Source organism: Talpa occidentalis, unplaced genomic scaffold (assembly GCF_014898055.3).
Source record: "Talpa occidentalis isolate TD23 unplaced genomic scaffold, MPIMG_talOcc4v2.1 talOcc4.8, whole genome shotgun sequence".
Lineage (NCBI taxonomy): Eukaryota > Metazoa > Chordata > Mammalia > Eulipotyphla > Talpidae > Talpa > Talpa occidentalis.
The window spans coordinates 10243619-10262597 of record NW_023605194.1 but is presented as its reverse complement, the minus strand read 5'-3'; the positions used below and the strand labels follow the sequence as shown (position 1 = coordinate 10262597).

General features: G+C 37.2%; 1 protein-coding gene across 1 annotated transcript in view; it reads left to right on the top strand.

The window, feature by feature from the left end:
• Positions 1-18979, top strand: part of ATRNL1 (attractin like 1) — a 474279-nt gene that overhangs the window by 19916 nt on the left and 435384 nt on the right. Inside the window, 5 exon segments of the mRNA XM_054690388.1 lie at positions 2343-2471; positions 2927-3135; positions 11159-11333; positions 12471-12558; positions 15029-15284. Of these exon segments, the coding sequence (XP_054546363.1) occupies positions 2343-2471; positions 2927-3135; positions 11159-11333; positions 12471-12558; positions 15029-15284 (857 nt within the window).

The following is an 18979-nucleotide window of genomic DNA, read 5'->3' as shown; positions in this document are numbered from 1 at the left end:
AAATTTGTAAGAAAATTGGCAAGAGGGACTTTAGTATGTGGCCGTGAGGCTGGAATCATTGGTTTTCATTAGCAAGTGTCCAGTTTGCTATTCTGAGGGAGAAGTGTTAATACAAGTATTTACTGGGTAAGCCTTGTCCTAGGCATTCATAGCCTCTCATCCTCCCAAGGATGATCTTGTGGAAGAAGTATTGTTATTTCCAGAGCATGGTTGAGAAATTTGAGACTCAGAGAAGTTACGTTTTCCTTGTAAAGATGGTAGAGCTGAAATTAGAACTTGATATTCTCCTGCATTCAAAGCCTATTGTACTTTACTTTGCTAAGAATTCACTCTCTCAATACTTAAGTTATTCCACTTTGTAAGGATGTATCATTCAACAAATACTGGATAACCAACACAACTCCAGACTCCCATACACCTGGAGGGTCTGGTCAGGATTAAGACGGGCCATCCCCTGGCCACACACCAGCTTCCTGGGTTTGGCTGCAGCTCGAAGCTGATGTGCCTGGTGCGCCACGAGACTGCTCTCACTGAAGACAACAGCTGCAGGTCCCGGGGCTCCATGCCAACCCTACTTTTATCTAGCTGGCTACAAATTCAGGGGTGCACGCTACCCCTCAGCTGTGATAACTTGCTGAAATGCCTTGCAGAACTTAGCACTAGGTTTATGGTTACAGTTTTATTATAAAGGACAAAAGGCAGGAGCAGCCGACTGGAGAGATGTGTAGGGTGAGGCTTAGAGGATCCCACGGAAGCTTCTGTGTCCTTGGCTTGGTGTTTTCCTCGCAGCACGTGAGCGTGTCACCGGCAGGACGCTTACTCAGGCTGCCCGTGTCCAGAGCTTTCACTGGGGTTTTAGGGTACAGCACTGTTCATTGAACCCTTGGTCGCAATGATTACTGCTTACGGTAACTCTCAGTTAGGTATCATCATGGCTGTTTCCGAAATGGAGAAATGGGATACAGCGATTCTGTGACTGGTCCGAAGTTGTCCAGTTTGTAAGCGATATTTAGAACAGGGGCCCAGGTTTTATAATTCTTTCATCACTGCAGTGCTGTTGTCTTGTATACCACACTAAAAAAGCTGGAATTTATTACTTTACTGTATCGGCATGACTGCTTTAGATGGTAGGGAATTGATTGGAATGGAGAAGTATTACTTTTTTATTGTGTGCTGGGCAGACATCGTGTTTGTAAATCCTTTGTAGCACTAATTTGAGGCCTGGAGAGGTACTGAGTTCCTGCAGGGTGTGCCCTGGGGTTATCAGCAGTCAGTTGACTTTGGATTGAGGTGATTCACACCCACAGTTTTACCCTGTCTTTGGGTTGGGGTCCACGTTCTCTTTTCCTAGCTGTGTTTAAAAACCCAGTTTCTCATTCATCAAACTTCACCTCCAACTTTGAAATCAGAAATGCCTTCAAGAAGAAATGACCCGGTGCCTGCACTCATAATTCTCCAGCACCAGCTGGCTCTTCCTGTTTTTATAAAATTGGTTATTTTACTTGATGACTTTAGTGGAGGGTTGCTTGGTACAAGTTGCTTCTTGTGTTGTGTAAGAAGTAGAAACCGTCTTTCATTTACTGCCTTTAAAATACAAATATGTAGGGCCTCCCCTGGTGGCACAGCAGGTTGAGCGCTGGGCTGCAAGGCTGCCCACAGTTCGTTTCCCAGCTGCAGGTTTGTTTCCCGGCCACCGGCGAGGGTCCCACAAAAAAAAAAAAAACAAAAAACAAAAACAAAACAAACCCAAACACAAATATGTTCTTTTTACCTAATTTAGTGATTCATTATTCAGATTTGTGAATACATTAGCAAAGCACTCATTTTGATAGGCTCTTGCCACAATGAAAAATACATTACGTGTAACAACCTGGTATGTTGAAATAGGAATTCTGTTGACAGTTTCCTTTGGAAATTTTTTACTCCTTCACAAATTTAAGCTAGCAGATAGACTAATTAGTAGAGCATCAAGAGTTGATTACTTTTTAATATGTTTGCTTTTGAGAATGCGTTTGCATTTATGAGGACTTTTGCTCCCCAACATTAATTTTCTCTTTGGTGTGTGTGGGCTTAGGCGGGTAACATTTTCTTTTGGAATAAATTAATGTAATTTCTGTAAGTATGCAAAATTATAAAGAACTATAAAAATAAATAGTTTTTGGATGACTGAGGTGAGAGCAGATGTTAGTCTGTTGACAGGAGTATTAGGCCTGATTGGGTGGGAACTCATCTTGAATTTGTTCTTCATTACACTCTCTGATGGGAATGTTTGAGTTCTACGTGATTAACCCCCTTTGTATGTACATTAGGAGGTATAATGCTTCAACTTTGCTCTTTTGTAGTGGTTTGATAGTCCCTGAAATCAGGGGAAATGAAACTGTGCCTGAAGTTGTCACAACGTCTGGCTATGCACTGTTACATTTTTTTAGTGATGCTGCCTATAATCTAACTGGTTTCAACATTTTTTATTCGTAAGTATTTTTTTTTTTAAAATTTCACATTGGTATGATTTTTGTAATTGAACTTCAAAGGTTTAATAGTTTTAATTCATGTCTTACCATTAGCAGGCAAGTATCTCTTCTTGCATGACACAGACGCTTAATAATAGGACTTAATAGGGCAATTTCTAGGTCTCAGGATGTTATGGTAGCAAGTTGAGTTTGGTTGAAAATAAATAGGTGCGTGGGGTGTGGGGATTCTCACTTGGTGGCGGTGTCCTCACTGAGTGAACTAAGGCCAGTTGTGCATAAATGTAACTGACCTGCTTTGGAGCTAAAAGGGTGCAGAATAGAGGATTAGAATCACATTGTGAAACTTATTAAAATGAAGCACATGAGGCACAACTTAGAAATTAAAGTTTCTCAAATAACCAAAATTCTTTTTCAGTTATTTTGAATTTGAATATGTATGAATTATATTTTTACAGAATCAACTCTTGTCCTAACAATTGCTCTGGGCATGGGAAATGTACAACTAGTATCTCTGTTCCAAGTCAAGTATATTGTGAATGTGATAAATACTGGAAGGGCGAGGCGTGTGACATCCCTTACTGTAAAGCCAACTGTGGCAGCCCAGACCATGGCTACTGTGACCTCACGGGAGAGAAATTGTGTGTCTGCAATGATAGTTGGCAAGGTAAGACTGCGTTGTTAGGGCTTTCAAAACATTGACCCGTGTCTAATAGATTAATAATATCCTATAAACATTTGTTGTACTTTGTATACCCAAGTCTCTTATACTGTATCTTTTGTTTTTAGAATCTTTAGATTAACTATCACCTTCTTAATATTCTGTGTATTCACAAAGAGAATTGGTAGTTTTTTTCTATATGTTTTTAGAATCAGTTGAAATTATATATGAAGCTCTTTGACTTGTAGGTGTGTCATTATGATCATCTGTAATTTTTTAAATACCCAAATATTTAATAACTTCACAGAATTTAACATAATTCATTCAGATTTGATTTATAATGGATAACACCAATAGTATGTTGATAGGTACATGCTTTTTTATATTGCATGGTGCTACAGTATATTAAATTTATTTCTGGTGAAAGACTGACCTCTTGTGGTTATTTTTAGAAGTACATAAAAAAGGCTATTTCAACTGTTAATTGAAAAAATAAGATTCCTGGGAAAGAATTTCTAAACAATTTTTATAAGCATATGTCACTAAAATTAATTACATACTAATTGAAGAATTTCACCTTAAGTTTTTGGGTGTAAGATGGCACATTTTGTCATTGTGGAATTAAATGAATAGATAGGGCTAATTATTCATATGCTTACCCATCCCAGACCTTTCTTTATGGTAATTATATTTATGTATTAAGAGCTTTCTTTGTCCCACAATATTAGTCCTATTGATGGAGGAAACTTTGACTCAAGAAATAATTTGTAGTTATGCAATCATGTACTATCATAACATAGTATAGCAGTAGTTCCCAGCAAACCTATCTAAGTAAAAGATAAAAAATTGTGCTCCCAATACACTTATCATTCTCGAGGTGTCTTTTTAAAAAGGGGTTAATTATGTGGGTTACTTACTTAGAGGAATTACTTTAGGTTTCATATAAATTATGCCATTTTACCGCCTTTAAAAAAGTTACTCCAATCACCAAAATACTATTGTTTTCTTACTGAATTTGATTATCTATTACGATTATGACAGATACAACTTTCTCAATGTTCTCTAATGATGGGGGGGGCATGTATTTTGTTAAGTGGCTATTTCAATAATATGTGCCTTTTCTTCCTGTAAAATGTATCTCAAGATTTTATTTTCTTTTTCATTTCAGTCTTGAAACATCTTAAAGTAATAATCAACACTGAGAAATAGAAATGTACCTTATATGCATAGTGTTTTTCACACCAGTCTTCAGTTGTTGTTTGTCCTCATCTCATTTCAGCAGTCTTGAGAGAGATTATGTTTTAATTATAAAGTGGGATGTATTTTTAAAAATGCCTTTTAAAAAATTCTTACCTAAAGAGGAAAAGGTTTTATGTTTTCAGTACTGCTTGTCAGGCCATTTCAGACACAGTTCTCACATGAGAGTTGGAGTTGTTTTTTAAGTCTTTGTTGATTAAAAAGTAATATCTGAATATGTAAAACATGTAATTCATTAGTTTCGTTCAGTACCTTAGAGTCTTTATTTGAACTTACTTCAGTTTCTTGCATGCTCTTTGTTCCTAAGTATTTCAAAGCCTTCTTATTTCTGAACTTTTCCCTCCAAGACGCTCAGGGTCTCATTAGCTTTCTCAGACCAGCTCATACCCCCTCTCCTGTGCTTCCAGAGGGTCCTACCTTGTTAATGTATAGGATTTATAACATTTACGTTTGTATGATTTTGGACTATTTTTCCTACCACAATATAAGCTCCACGAAGTGAAGGTGATTATGTTTTAATTATAAAACCTGGCATGTAGCAGGTGCTCACGTTGTTTCTTTTTTTGTTAAGTGAATTAGGCACATAGGTGTTTGCTGGTATAGTGATATGTGAACTTCAAGTATGGGTGTTTCAGAAGATCAGCACCCAAATAAATTATGTATTTTACTTGATATATAAAGCATAATATATTGAGAGAAACAATTGAATTTGAGCGTCTGGTGCTTTGACCTTTGGATTTCTCCAGCCCTTTGGCGTTAGATTTCCACATTTGCCACTGGATGGCAGTATTGGCCACAGAAAACAGCCTCCATGGCATTAGCGGAGTAAAGCTTCTACCTCAAATTCATGAATATTTTTATCCTAAAGTATTTTCTTCCAGGTTATTCATCTAATAGAATATAATTTCTTTAGGATTGTATATAGGTACACCAGAGAGTATTAGTTGCTTTGAGGAAATTTACAGGATAGCTGATATTTTTCTTTAGAAATTTAATGATAATGGACATCTCTGTTAATTCAGTGGAGAGACAAGTAGGTAATGTACTGGACTAAATTCTTCCCTTTTAGTTCGTTCTTCCCGCTTAGCGCAAACAGCAGATCTGGCTTTTTACAAGGGCCAATAAAATTTTTAATTTCTAATAAATAGTCAATAAAGTTGACTATTAAAAGATGTGAGCTCAGAGAGGTTACAAAGAGATGATTGGGATGTGGAGTTAAGGGATTGTTGGGGTGGTCGAGGTATGTAAACATTGGAGCTACAACAGCTAAGCCTTGGCCTACTAAGCCATTCTAAGGATTTTGACTTTTAGTCTAAGCAAGTGGGGAACCAGTGAAAAATTTTGAGCAGAGGATTGATACAATCTTACCCAGTTTTAAAAGACTCCTCTTCTAGGAATAGACTGTGCAAACAGAGCTTACAGCTGTAATTACAACCTAAACGAGAATGATGACGGTGGTAGTGTGAACAGTCAGTGAAAGGGGTCAGAATTGCTTGAATACTAAATGTAATATAAGATAAGCGGTTTTTGATATGTTGGATATGAAGGATCAGAGAGTCAAAAATGACTCTAGGGTTTTGAACTTAGAGAAAGATATATTGATATGGAAGATTTTAGGTGGAATATCAGTTTGATTTCGAAATGTTTATTCTGAGCTGTCTCATCTAAGAGGAGTTGTTGAAGAGGCAGTTGGAACTCAGTGGAGAGAGGTGTGTACCATAGCTGTCAATTTGGGGGTATTGGCTTAAAATACTGGAAACTATTGATAGTATTTAAAGCCATGAGATGGGGTGAGATCTCTAGAGAAGTGAGTGTAGAGAGAATAGAATATTGGACTGGTCTGTGGGTGATAACAAAACTTGTGAGATATTCTGTGCTACACTCCATTTGTAGACTCTTGCAATAGTCCAGGTGAAATTGGATGATGGCTTGTACTAGAGGGGTGGTAGTTGCACAGGTGTGTTGTAGTCTGGTATGGGTGATAGAATTCTGGAATGTTTGTAATTGGTGAGACACACACTCAGATGGATGCTGAGCTTAGGATGTGGCAGGATCCAGGATGAGCCATGGTTGCAGAGCATTGCCCTTGAGATGTGGATGGTGGAGAGGGCTGGATTATCTGGGGGGAGGGGGGCATAAGAGGGGAAGGTGGAGTACCTGAGTACTTGAGGCTGCATCTGCTTACCAGCCATCATTGAAGCATTTCCATGTTTTAGCTACAGGAAGGGCTATATTCCTGCATACCTAAGGAACGTCAGTCAAGGATTTGTTGGTGGATTGGATATGGGGTTTGGAAGAAAGAGAAAAACTCAAGAATGTCACCAAGATCTTTGCCCTGAACTGCTGGGTGAATGGAAGTGCCGTGTACTGAGATGGTAAACACTGAAGGAACAGATTGGGAGGTGGTGGGGCAATCAAGATTTTAGTACTGGAGGTGTCACGTTCGATACTATTATTAGACATCCAAATGGAAATGTCCTAAGGTAGTTTGACTTTGAGTCTGGAATTCAAGAAATTGTAGAGTTGGACATTGAAATTTTGGAGGGATTAGAGAATTATCTACTCTGTATGATTACTGAACGGCCTTTTTCCCCCTTGAAATACCTGAAAAATCTGTCTCACAGCTGCCTGTGTCCAGAGCCTAAAGTTCCAGCATTAGAAATTCAATATGCTCTCTGGGTTATTAAACTACACATAACCTCTAGAAAAAGTAGCGTATTAAATCTTTATGAAAACCTGCTGTAATGTGAAGTAGTTTATTACATCCTTTCAAGGCAGCTGAGATCTGCTTACCTTGAGGAGATTCCCATATTGATTGAGAGAAGTTACGCGGTGAGAGTTCTGCAGAGATGTCGCAGAAGGGGCCAGATTATGAAGTGGTACAAGATTTTTCATGGACATATTGTATAAAAAGGAGTCTTGGATGGCTTTAAATGTCAATATCAGTATTAGATTTTTAATGAATAGTGAAGACTTTGTATAAAGTATTCCTTATAGCTGTGTTTTAAATTCCAGTTTATTATATTTTTAATCATTTTAGTTATAGAATGCGGAAAACTGCAATTTAAGACTTCTTATTTTCCTTAAATTTCCAATTTATATGCATAAATCATTTTTATTTAGAAAAATATTTTTATCTACAAATATGCTGACTTAAATAAAATAATCTGTAGTGTTTGGCTACAGACCTAATACTTGCTAGGAGTTTCATAACTCATAGGGTAGTAACTGAGGATGAATTTTGACTGCCAATATATTTTGTGTAGACAGATACTTTAGATAACAGAGTAAAATCTAAGAAATTCTTTAGAATTGTTTTTATATTAAATAACATTATTCAGTTTAAATAAGTAAATAATAAATACAGCTGTTATTGTTGTTTCCTCTAACTGTCCTAACAAAGCTCCACAAATCTGGCATGTTACACCAACACACTTTCGTTGATCTCTTACTTGCTGGGGGTTAGGAGGCTGAAGTGGGGTTCACGGGGCCGGTGTCAGGGTGCTGGCCTTCTGGAGGCTGCGAGAGCCATGTCCTTGCCTTTACCAGCGCCCAGTGCTCCCTCCCTACAGCCCCGACTTCTTCCTCCATTGTCACAGCTGCAGCACCACTTCGCCAGGGGTCAGGTTGCAGCTGCCTTTTATAGTTATGTCTTCTTGTATAAGGACACTTGTGTGTTTACATGAAGAGCCCAGTTAGATAATGCAAGATAAATCTCCCCCAACTCACCATCCCTAATTTAATCTTATCTGCAAAGTCTCTTTTGTCAGATAAGGTGGCACTCAGATGTTCCAGTGATTAGCACTTGGATATCTTGGAGGTGCCTTATTCACACCACCACACACTTGCTCTGAAGTATTTTGCTTTAGCGCAGGTTTCATGAATGTATTATTGGTTTAAATATGTTCCTAACTCTCTTAAGAGTTCTGTGTGCCTTTATTCTCTGTCAGACTCTTTGCCAAGTAATACCCTGATATTTGATGACTTCCATCTCTGTTCTTTTAGGAGGCAGACTTAAAAAAAATTATTTAGAAAACATTTCAACTTTATAGAAGAGTTGCAAGAATAAGAACAATAGAAAGAATAATCAAATGCCCTTTACCCATTGTTAACATTTCTTTTTTTAAAGAAAACAAGATATAAACCCTATACTGTGAGTATGTGTAGATAAATTTAATGTCCAATGGATCTTATTTCTCTTCCATTAAATTAAAAGTTGGCGAGCATTTTTTGTAAAGGGCCATATGGTAGTAAATATTTCTGACGTTGCAGGCCATATGATCTCTGGAGCAACTTCTCAACCCTGCCACTGAGAAGTTCAAAAGCAGCCTTGGACAGTACTTCAGTGAATGAACATACTGTGTTCTATTAAGATTTACAAAATCTGGTAGTGGACTGTATTTTGCTTATGGGCTGTATCCCAACCTCAGTTAAATGAATTCTAAGTGATTTAGAATTGTAGTTAAAAAAATTTTTTTAAGAGCAGTGTGTTCCTTAAATTTCTATCAGGGTCTGAATTGTCATCTTTTCACTCAGAATAAGGTTTTTCATATCTGATTTGAAATATTATCAGATAATCTGAAATATTATCAGATAATCTATTCTTTGCTTTGTTTGTACCTGAGAAATCGAGAATCACAAAATGTAGACATTGACAAGGATGTTGAAGATGAATGAATGAATGATAAAATAGGCCCATGTTTCTTAAATCAGGGTCTGTTTGGAAGTCTTGACATTTTGTGAATCAATGATAATTAAAAAATTTTGATGTGATCAAATTTAAGGTCTACTGATTGGCCTCATAATTGAGGAAAAAATGCCACTTTATTGCAGTACCAGCAATATGTTTTAACCTGTGATGTGGGACCAAGTAGTGTACATTGTCATAGGCACGTGAGAATATTGTTGAACTTCACTGATGCTTTTGAGTAACCAAGAATTTTGAGTAACATTATGAATATGGATAGGAAAAGGCAATGTCTTCAATTTATTTAAAATATTCTACACTAATTAATAATTTTTATTATGCATTATTTTTTCTTTTTGAGAATGAAACCTCCCTACTGATATCTATTTGGTGATGATGCTAAGAAAAAATATACTTTTAATTTGTATGTTTGTTTAAAGGTTTACAATTAGAAAAATTTCATCTTTACTTGGCTTTTATTTTTTTGATTGATTGAGGGTGCACTGGTTTACAACACTGGCTGAGATTCAGTCATATGATGACACCTGCCGAGATGCATGTCACCATGATACACCTGCTACCAAGGCACCCATAGTCCTTCACCATAGTCTGTTGGGCCCTCTCCGTACTTTCCTCTCCCTCTCTGGTTGCCTCAGTTCTACAGTCAGATTTCTAGGCTTGGTTTTGTCTGATTCTTTGCTTTGTTTATCTATATTCCACATATAAGTGAAGCCATATGACATTTGTTTTTCCTTCTGACTTATTTCGCTTGCATTATATCCTCCAGTTCCATCCATGTTGTCACAGATGGCCAGGATTCATCTTTTTTATGACTGAATAGTATTCCATTGTGTATATATACCACATCTTCCTAATCATTTGTTCTTGGGCGCTTAGGACAATGAACATAGGAGTGCATATATTCTTCAAATTAATGTTTTTTTGCGTTCTTTAGGTAGTTAAGTAGGAGTGGAATTGCTGGATCATATGAGAGATCTGTTTTCAATACTTTGAGAATTTTCCATACTATTTTCTATAGGGACTTGACCAGTCTACATTCCCAACAATGTAAGAAGGTTCCTTATTCTCTGCATCCTCGCTCACATTTACTGTTTCTGGTCTTTTTGTCATGTACCAGTTTCACAGGTGTGAGATGGAGCTCACTGTGGTTTTAATTTGCATTTCACTGATGATAAGTGACTCTGAGCATTTTCTCATGTACTTTCTGACTATCTGTATGTCTTCTTTGGAGAAGTACGCATATAACTCTGCTGCCCATTTTTTGATTGGGTTATTTGCTTTTTTTTGTCTATTGTCTTTGAAAATTAAATATAATAACTTGGGGTCGATTTTTATTTCCATTTTGTAGATGAAAGCTGGATGATTGGAAAGATATGCAGAATTGCATAAGGTCACACTTCTGATAAGTGACAAAACTTGGATTTGAATACATTGTTTTACATTTTAATATTCTGGTAGCATTTACTAAAGTAATTTTGAAATTGTGCATTATTTATTTTTTTTTTTTTTTTTTTTTTTTTTTTTTTATAGAGGCATGTTTTTATTTATTTATTTGTTTGTTTGTTCGTTCGTTTTTTGTTTATACATGCACTGGGTACAGTCAGAAGCGCGGGAGGGTGAGAGAATTCACCAGAGCCAGAGCGGGGAGCAGAGCAGGCAGAAGGACCGAAGTACACTGCTGAGGGGAGCAGCGGGCGGCAGGAGAGGTCTGCGCGCCATGTGGGACCCTCCTCCTGTGGCCGGGGAGCAGCCGGGGATCGAACCGGCGCCGCAGAGGTCGCCGGCAGCTTTGCAACCCAGCGCTCAACCGCTGCGCCACCGGGGAGGCCCATGTGCATTATTTAAATGGTTATTTCAAACTGTGATATTATTTATCTGTATGATAAAGTACATATTTTTCCTCTGTAAGGCTTATAGGATGCAAATTATATTTTAGATCCTTTATTATGTACATTACATTTATTAATATGATGTACATTGATTCATATATTAATTCAGGTCATCTATTTCTATAATTTAAAATCTTAATGCAGTGTGTGATTTAATTTTTTTTTTTAAATACAGGTCCTGATTGTTCTTTGAATGTTCCTTCTACTGAGTCTTACTGGATTCTGCCAAATGTTAAACCCTTCAGTCCTTCTGTAGGTCGGGCTTCCCATAAAGCAGTTTTACATGGGAAATTCATGTGGGTGATTGGTGGATATACTTTTAACTATAGTTCTTTTCAAATGGTCCTGAAGTAAGTATTTTTTTTCTCCAGAATTTTACACTCTACTTTTTTAAGCTGGATTTTTTTTTTCCATAATAGCACCATCGTAAATGTCTTATTTTATTACTGTTGAAATTTATGAATGACTATTTTTGTCTGTTTGCTCTATGGGACTGATTTGGGGATCTATAAACTCAATGTATTTATTGTTAAATATTTGTCATTTTACACATAGGTTTGTATTATATAAACATTTCTTTAGTTCTTTAGAGTGCTTTTAATAAATTCTGAGTAAGAACATTTAACTTCCAATACAGGCAGGCCATGTTTATTTTGGCCATTATGAACCTTGCCACTTTTTCTTTTTTCAGAATGAAGTGTAATTGCTTATATGAAAATATTCAGTTTGTTCTTTATATAGTAATTCACCTGAACTTTTATGGTGCATTTACTTTACAAGCTTTTGTTGGCAGAATGGAAGAACAGTGCAGTATTATCAGCAGATGATTCATTTACTGTTGGCTCAGTAGAGATTGTTCTCTGTGTGGTGACATGACAAGGGAATCATGTGGCTGGCAGCTTTACTTGATTTTCTTCAGCTGATGATTGTATTTTATGAACTATTCGATAACAGAATAAAGATGAAACAGGGAGAAGAATTTAATTATCAGTGTGCTTGGGAGTGAGATTCATAACATGTAATATAACTGGTGTAGCTTGGACATGAACTGGTCAGGACTGATTTTGGACAATATGCCTCAATGGATTGTACCTCCAGGGACAGCAGATTTAGCAGATAGATAAGACACCCAGTTAAAATACAGGATGCTCAGTTAGAGTTAAACTTCACATGAACAGTGAATAGTTTTTTAGTATAAGTAGTATTGGTTTAAAGTAGGCCCTTGAGATATATGTATATATTTTTGTTGTTGTTGCAAATGTTTCATATGTCCTACTTATACTAAAAATTTATCTGAAATTTAAATTTAAATGGGTATCCTGTATTTTGCCTGACAGTCTTATCTACTGGAATATGTTAACCTTGCTAATTTGGGAATTTAAAAAATTGTGCTGTGTATAAAAGAGTTGCGTTAAAACTCTTACAATATGAAAATTAAACTGAAAATGAATTTTAGCTTATGAGTTATTTTCTATTCTTGTTTTTAGTTACAATTTAGAAAGCAGTATATGGAATGTAGGAACTCTGTCAAGGGGACCTCTCCAGAGATATGGACACTCTCTTGCTTTATATCAGGTATGGATCCTATTTTTTATTATTTTTAAAGATTGATTTATTTATGCATATAGGAACTAGGGTGTAGCCCAGAGGTGTTGGGGGTGAGAGGATTCACCAGAGACAGAGTGGGAACAGAACAGGCAGACTGACTGAAATACACTGCTGAGGGGAGCAGCCGGTGAGACAGGAGAGGTCTGCTGCGCCATGTGGGTAGCTCCCTGACTGGGGATCGAACTTGTGCTACACTGGCTGCTGAAAGCTTGATAGCCTGAGACTTTAACCCCTGCTCCACCAGGGAGGTCTTATTTTTTAATTTTAGTCATCTCTATTCTAGAGAAAAGATATTAAATCTCAGATTTATTTCAGATAATGAGAACAGTAGATCATATGGAACATTATTAACTTGAGATGTCAGACTTGTATACTATTTTAGAAAAAAAAAATTGGTTTTAGTGCAGTTAAACATGAGAAGAAGTAAAGGTTGCTGTTTTGTCTGTGACACACTTTTTCATCTTGCAAAACTGAAACTCTGTACCCACTAAATAATCCACATTTCCTGGCAACCATCGTTCTACTTTCTGTCACTTGAATTTTACTACTCTAGATCCCTCATGTAAGTGGGCCTCTTACAGTACTTGTATGGCCAGCTTATTTAATGACTGGCTTATTTCACTAAGCAAAATGTTTCCCAGGTTCATCTGTTTTGTAGCTTGTGTCAGAATTTCCTCCCCCCACTTTTTTTTTAATTTATTTATCTATTTTATACAAGAACCGGGGTACAGGCCAGATGCACGGGAGGGTGAGAGGATTCACCAGAGAGAGAGAGTGGGGAACAGAACAGGCAGACTGAAGAAATACTGGGCACGACAGGAGAGGTCTGCTACGCCATGTGGGACCCTCGCTGGCTGGCCGGGATAGAACCGGTGCTGCAGAGGCTGTGGACAGCTTCATAGTGTGACGCTCAGCCACCTGTGCCACCAGGGGAGGCCCCCTGAATTTCCTCCCTTTTTAAGGCTGAATGAAACGCCACCGATTGTGTGTACTACATTTTGTTTATCCATTGAGAGATCCTTGGGATACTTTGCTCTTTTTTGACTGTTGTGAGTAACACCACTGTGAGCAAGGGCGTGTAACTCCCTATTTGTTTTCTCTGCTGTCACTTATTTGGGTGTGTGGCCAGAAGTGGGATTGCTTCATCTGGTGATAATTCTCTTTTTAGTTTTTTGAAGAACTGCTGTACTGTTTTCCATAGCAGCTGGACCATTTTACATCCTCGCTAACAGTGCACAGGGTTCTAGTTCCTCCACATTCTTGTCAACATTGTTATTTTCTACACTTGGTTCTGGATGTTTTGTAATGGCCCATATCCCACGAGATAGTGGTATCTCATCGTTTTGATTTGATTTGGATTTCCCTTTTAAGTGATGTTGAACAATTTTTTCATGTGCCTGTTGGCTATCTGTACATCTTCTTTGGAGAAGTGTCTATTTAGCTCTTCTCAATTTTTGATTGGATTCTTCGTTTGCTTTTTGTTGGGTTATATGTGTTTTTGCAGATCTTGGACATCAGCCCCTTGTCAGATGTATAATGTGCAAATACTTTCTTCCATTCAGAAGGGTGTCTTTTTGCTTTAGTGATCATTTCTTTCATTGTGCTGACTCATTTATTAGCTCCATTTTTTTTTTTTATTATTTCTTAGGACTGTATATACGTGTCTATGTTTATTTTTGAATACAACTGTTTGACATCATCATTTACATTCTAAATGCCTTTGTAAAATTTTAGCCTATTTGTTATGGCTAAAAATTCCAGTATAATATTGATTATAAGTAACAAAAGTGGGTGTCTGTCTTGTTCCTGACCTTAGTGGGGAAGTATCCTGTATTTAACCATTAAATATATTAGTGAGTGTTTTTCTCAGCTGTTCTTTATTAGGTTGAAGAAACTCCATTGCATCCCTGAGCTGTTGAAACAAATGATTTATATCATTTATGTATCATTGAGTTTAATCATGTGATTGAAGTTAGTTTTGTAATTTATAAGTGCTGTAAAGTTTCTGCCTATTGCTATGAGAAGAGGTAATAAAAATGTACTCCACATGATACACAAATGTAGTTTATCTTTTTGTTGAATAGTGCTTGAGTGGAAGCAGTGAATTATGAGAATAGCACAAAACAGTATAAATAGATGGTAAGTTCAAATGCAACAACTAGGGGCTCAACAATTAGAATTATTAAAAATGTGGTAAATTGATGATATAACTGTTTAAATAAAATATCTTTAACTTTTTGAAAATGTGTGGTTTTTCCCCTTCTTTTAGGTAAAAACATTAATTACCATTGTTCATGGTTTCTCATTCGACTTTTACGAATAAAAACAATGTCTTTTGTATGTTGTGCATGCTTATTAAAATTTAGCCTTTATTTTTAATTAGCATGTATTGCTAAGAAATAACTATTTGTCTATGAACATGTTTTTCAATTTACAGGAAAACATCTTTATGTATGGAGGCAGAATTGAGACAAATGATGGCAATGTCACGGATGAATTATGGGTTTTTAACATACACAGCCAGTCTTGGAGCACAAAAACACCCACTGTTCTTGGGCACGGGCAGCAGTACGCTGTGGAGGGGCATTCGGCCCACATTATGGAGTTGGATAGTAGAGACGTTGTCATGATCATAATATTTGGATATTCTGCAATATATGGGTATACCAGCAGCATCCAGGAGTACCATATCTGTGAGTTACCTTGAAAATGTAATTATGTAATTTTCTCTTTATCAGTTGAGAATATTTTTATCTTGTATCAAATCTTCCTAAGAAGTCAGTGATAGGAGTAAGTTACTTGAAATCCTAAGCCAAGAATTTATAATTTTTAATGTGAACTTCTTGATTTGTATAGATTTTGTATAACGTTTCTCTACCAAAAGAGAGGAAATGTTACATATACAAGATCACATTTCCCAGAAATTGAGACTATTTTTAAATGAGAGAAATTCCAATAGATGGTGCTATTTCTTTGGATTTACTTAGAAGCCAAGAATGAAAACCAGTGCTGCCTCTTTACTGTGCATTCCATGATTTCAGGATTTTTCATTTTTCAGAAGTTTGTTCCTAGTCTTGCTGCAGCATCTCTCTGTAGGTCGTGTTCTTTCAAAGGAAGTTTTCTGAGGCTAGAACAAAGGATTGTTGTGTGGTGTGTGAAGGTGACTGGAGCAATCCATATACGACTTTCTGCACTTATGCTGTTAACTACTCTTGTTTGTTATTTTGGTACTTTATTTTTTGAATTCTTTATAAAATTTTCAAATGGTTACAGAACTTTTTTTTTTTTTATTTTGTCTACAAATATATGGCCTCCGGTTGCTATTTAGATTCAAGAACATCCTCTGTCTCGGGTGCTGGCCAGTGATGTGAACTCAAGTCTGTGGCTCTTTTGTGCACAGACAACTGTATACAGCTTTTTAGAGTCCTGTGTTTTCTTTGTGGGAAAACTCATTTGTAGCAGCAACAGGAGAGGGCTGTGTGCTTAGAGGGAGCCCCCTCTTCTAAATGCGCTGCTGTTTCCCGAGGTCAGTCCTATCAGTCTATTCTCTCCTCCATGTCCCCAGGACAGCTGGGCTGAAAGCGGGATATGTGTCCTCCTTCCTTCTGGTCACCTCCACTTCTGCTTTCACTCCTTCCTCCTCTAGGTTACTCAGCTCTGAATCTGGCGTCATCAGACATACCACCTGTCACATTCCCTGGCATTCCTGTCAGATCACTGCATTTTATTACTTGAGAATATAGCTTCTGACTCACTGTTATGCTCTCGCTCATGCATCAGCCAAATATTTTTGTGATTTGAGAGTCCACATACATGCTTCTAATACCTGGCCTCTTGATTTTTTTCCTTTTAATGTCTCTTCCAAAGATCTTTTTTTCCAGCTCCCTTGAGTCACTCTCTCCCATGGCCATTTTCTTGACCTTGTGCACTTGCAGTGCATGCCATACTTTCCATTTCACAGAACTTGTCAGGTGTGACCAGTCTTTTCAGCTTAACTTTTGGAGTACCCAAACCGACAGTTCCTCAGCCTTACCAGAGCCTTTAGTCCTGGGCGCTTATTGTCAGTTTCTCTCTCTCGTCCATACTTCCAACCTCCCAGCTCACCAGTGTCCCTCTGACACTCTGAGATGACCATTTTATGCATTTTCCTCTCTTTTCAATTTTCTTGCACTTTATTCCTCATCATTACTCTCAGCTGATGACCTTATTTTACAGAAAAAGTAAAAGTAATATAAAGAGAACTTTTGCTGATGGGACCATTTTGGAACATAGCGGTTAATAAGCAGTGCTGCGTTGAATAAGCCTGTCCGCATGCTTTGTAACAAACTCATGATACCACTGATGCAAATATGAGTGAGTTATCCCCACTTTCCAGAGGGGCCCAAGAGTTAGAAGTTTTTGATATAGAAATCTATTTTTTTGTTTTGATGCTAATTTGATTTTATACTGTTCAGGAAATATTATAGGTATTATTTCCACTCTTTAGTTTATTGAAATAGTCTTCAGCCCCATTTTCATAAATATTCTATAGCCACTTGAACAGGTATAGATTCTGTAATACCATGGACATGCGTATCTGTCGGATTCCCTTTATTGATTATACTGTTTAGTCCTTGTGTTCCTTTCTCTCTTCGTGGGCTCCTTATTATTATTGTTTTCTTACTTGATCTGTCATAACTCTGAAAGTTGAATTAAAGTAGAAAAATTTTATTTTCCCCTATTTTTCCTTGGATATTCTGGCATTTATGCTTTATAAAGGAAGTGCTGTTATGGATATTCATAATTGTTATATCTTTCCTGCAAATTGTATCTTTTAATGTTATAAAGTACTTTGCTTATTTAATGTTTTTTGACCTGATTTCTACCTTGTCTGAGATTAATATTATGCCCTTGTTTTTTTTGGTGGGGGGCAGTGAGTCTTTTCCTGGTATACTTTTGCTCACCCATTTGTCGTTCCCTTTCAGAAGCACCGTGTGTCTTAAATGTGTCTCTTGTATACAGGAAGAAGAGGTTTGTTTTGTAGTCCCATCTGCTTTTTGTACTTCTCCTGTACATGTTTTATCTTTTTGAAAGTCATTCTGTTTTGTTTTCACTTTTAGTTCTTTTCGCATTTAGTGAGGGTGAGGCCATTTTTTGGGGGGAGCAAGTGTGGTAATTTCCGAGATAATGCCACTATCAGGCTTCCTCCACGTTCCTTGTTTCTTGTGTTCCTTTCTCTCTTCATGGGCTCCCTCTGTCTGGCTTTCATGTTCAGTTGCTTTTTGCACATCACACTTGATTTGGAGTTGATAGATTTTTTTCATTCCTTGTTTCTCTGAAAATCTAATTTTCTTTTATTTCATTTCCTCCTTTCCCCCCATTTTCTTTATAGTTTTATATGTCTTTCCTGAGGAGTGTAGAAAGACTGAGAATTAAACTATCACCATGCTTTTTCTTGAACCAGAGATTTTGACGTTTGAAATTTTGAGATGAGTACTTAACTAGGGCTAGAGTTAACCACAACTTTTGCTCCCAGAGCAGTTTACAGGCTGCTGTTTTCCATTGGTGTAATTCAACTTGTTTGATTCAGACACACTTGATATTATCAGTGTTTTATGCTGGGGGTGTCATAAGAGTTTTCTAAGAAGGGCCAGATAATAAGTATTTTAGGTTTTTTGGGCAAAATGAATTATTGTCACAACTACTCACCTCTGCTGCTGTAGCTTGAAAGCAGCCACAGTCAGTACATAAATGGGCATGGCTGGGTTCTGGGTTGAGCCATTGAGTTTTAATTTGCCTAAGTCTGCTTTAGAGAGAGAATGTGTATATTTCTGGGTTCTAGCAACCGTGGTCCAAATTAAATAAAAATTTTGGCATGTGCTTTATTTGGATCTTGTTTATAGGGTGAATTCCTGTCCAGACTGGCCATAAAGTCTAGCCTATGACCAAAAGTTCCCAGAGAAACTATTTTTTTCTTCCACATGGAGCCAAGGCTGACATAGACATTTTCTGTCTATCCAGAGCAAATTAAAAAACTTTTTCATTTGCGGATATGACCCAGGAGGGATCCTAATTTGATATAGAAACTTTCAGATTCAATACGTACATGGGCTCACCTTCATTAGTGCCTGTTTAAATCCAATCTTGATCCCAGCCGGCCAGCGAGGGTCCCACATGGTGTGCAGACCTCTCCTGTCTCGCCTGCTGCTCCCCTCAGCAATGTATTTCGTCAGTCTCCTGTTCTGTTCCCTGCTCTGTCTCTGGTGACTCCTTTTACCCTCCCGTGCATCTGGCCTGTACCTTGGTTCTTGTATAAATAAATAAATCTTAAAAAAAATAAGTTAACTGATCAATTCATTGGCTGGTATGTTTTTGTTTTCATTTGGAATAATTGATTACAGAGTGTCAA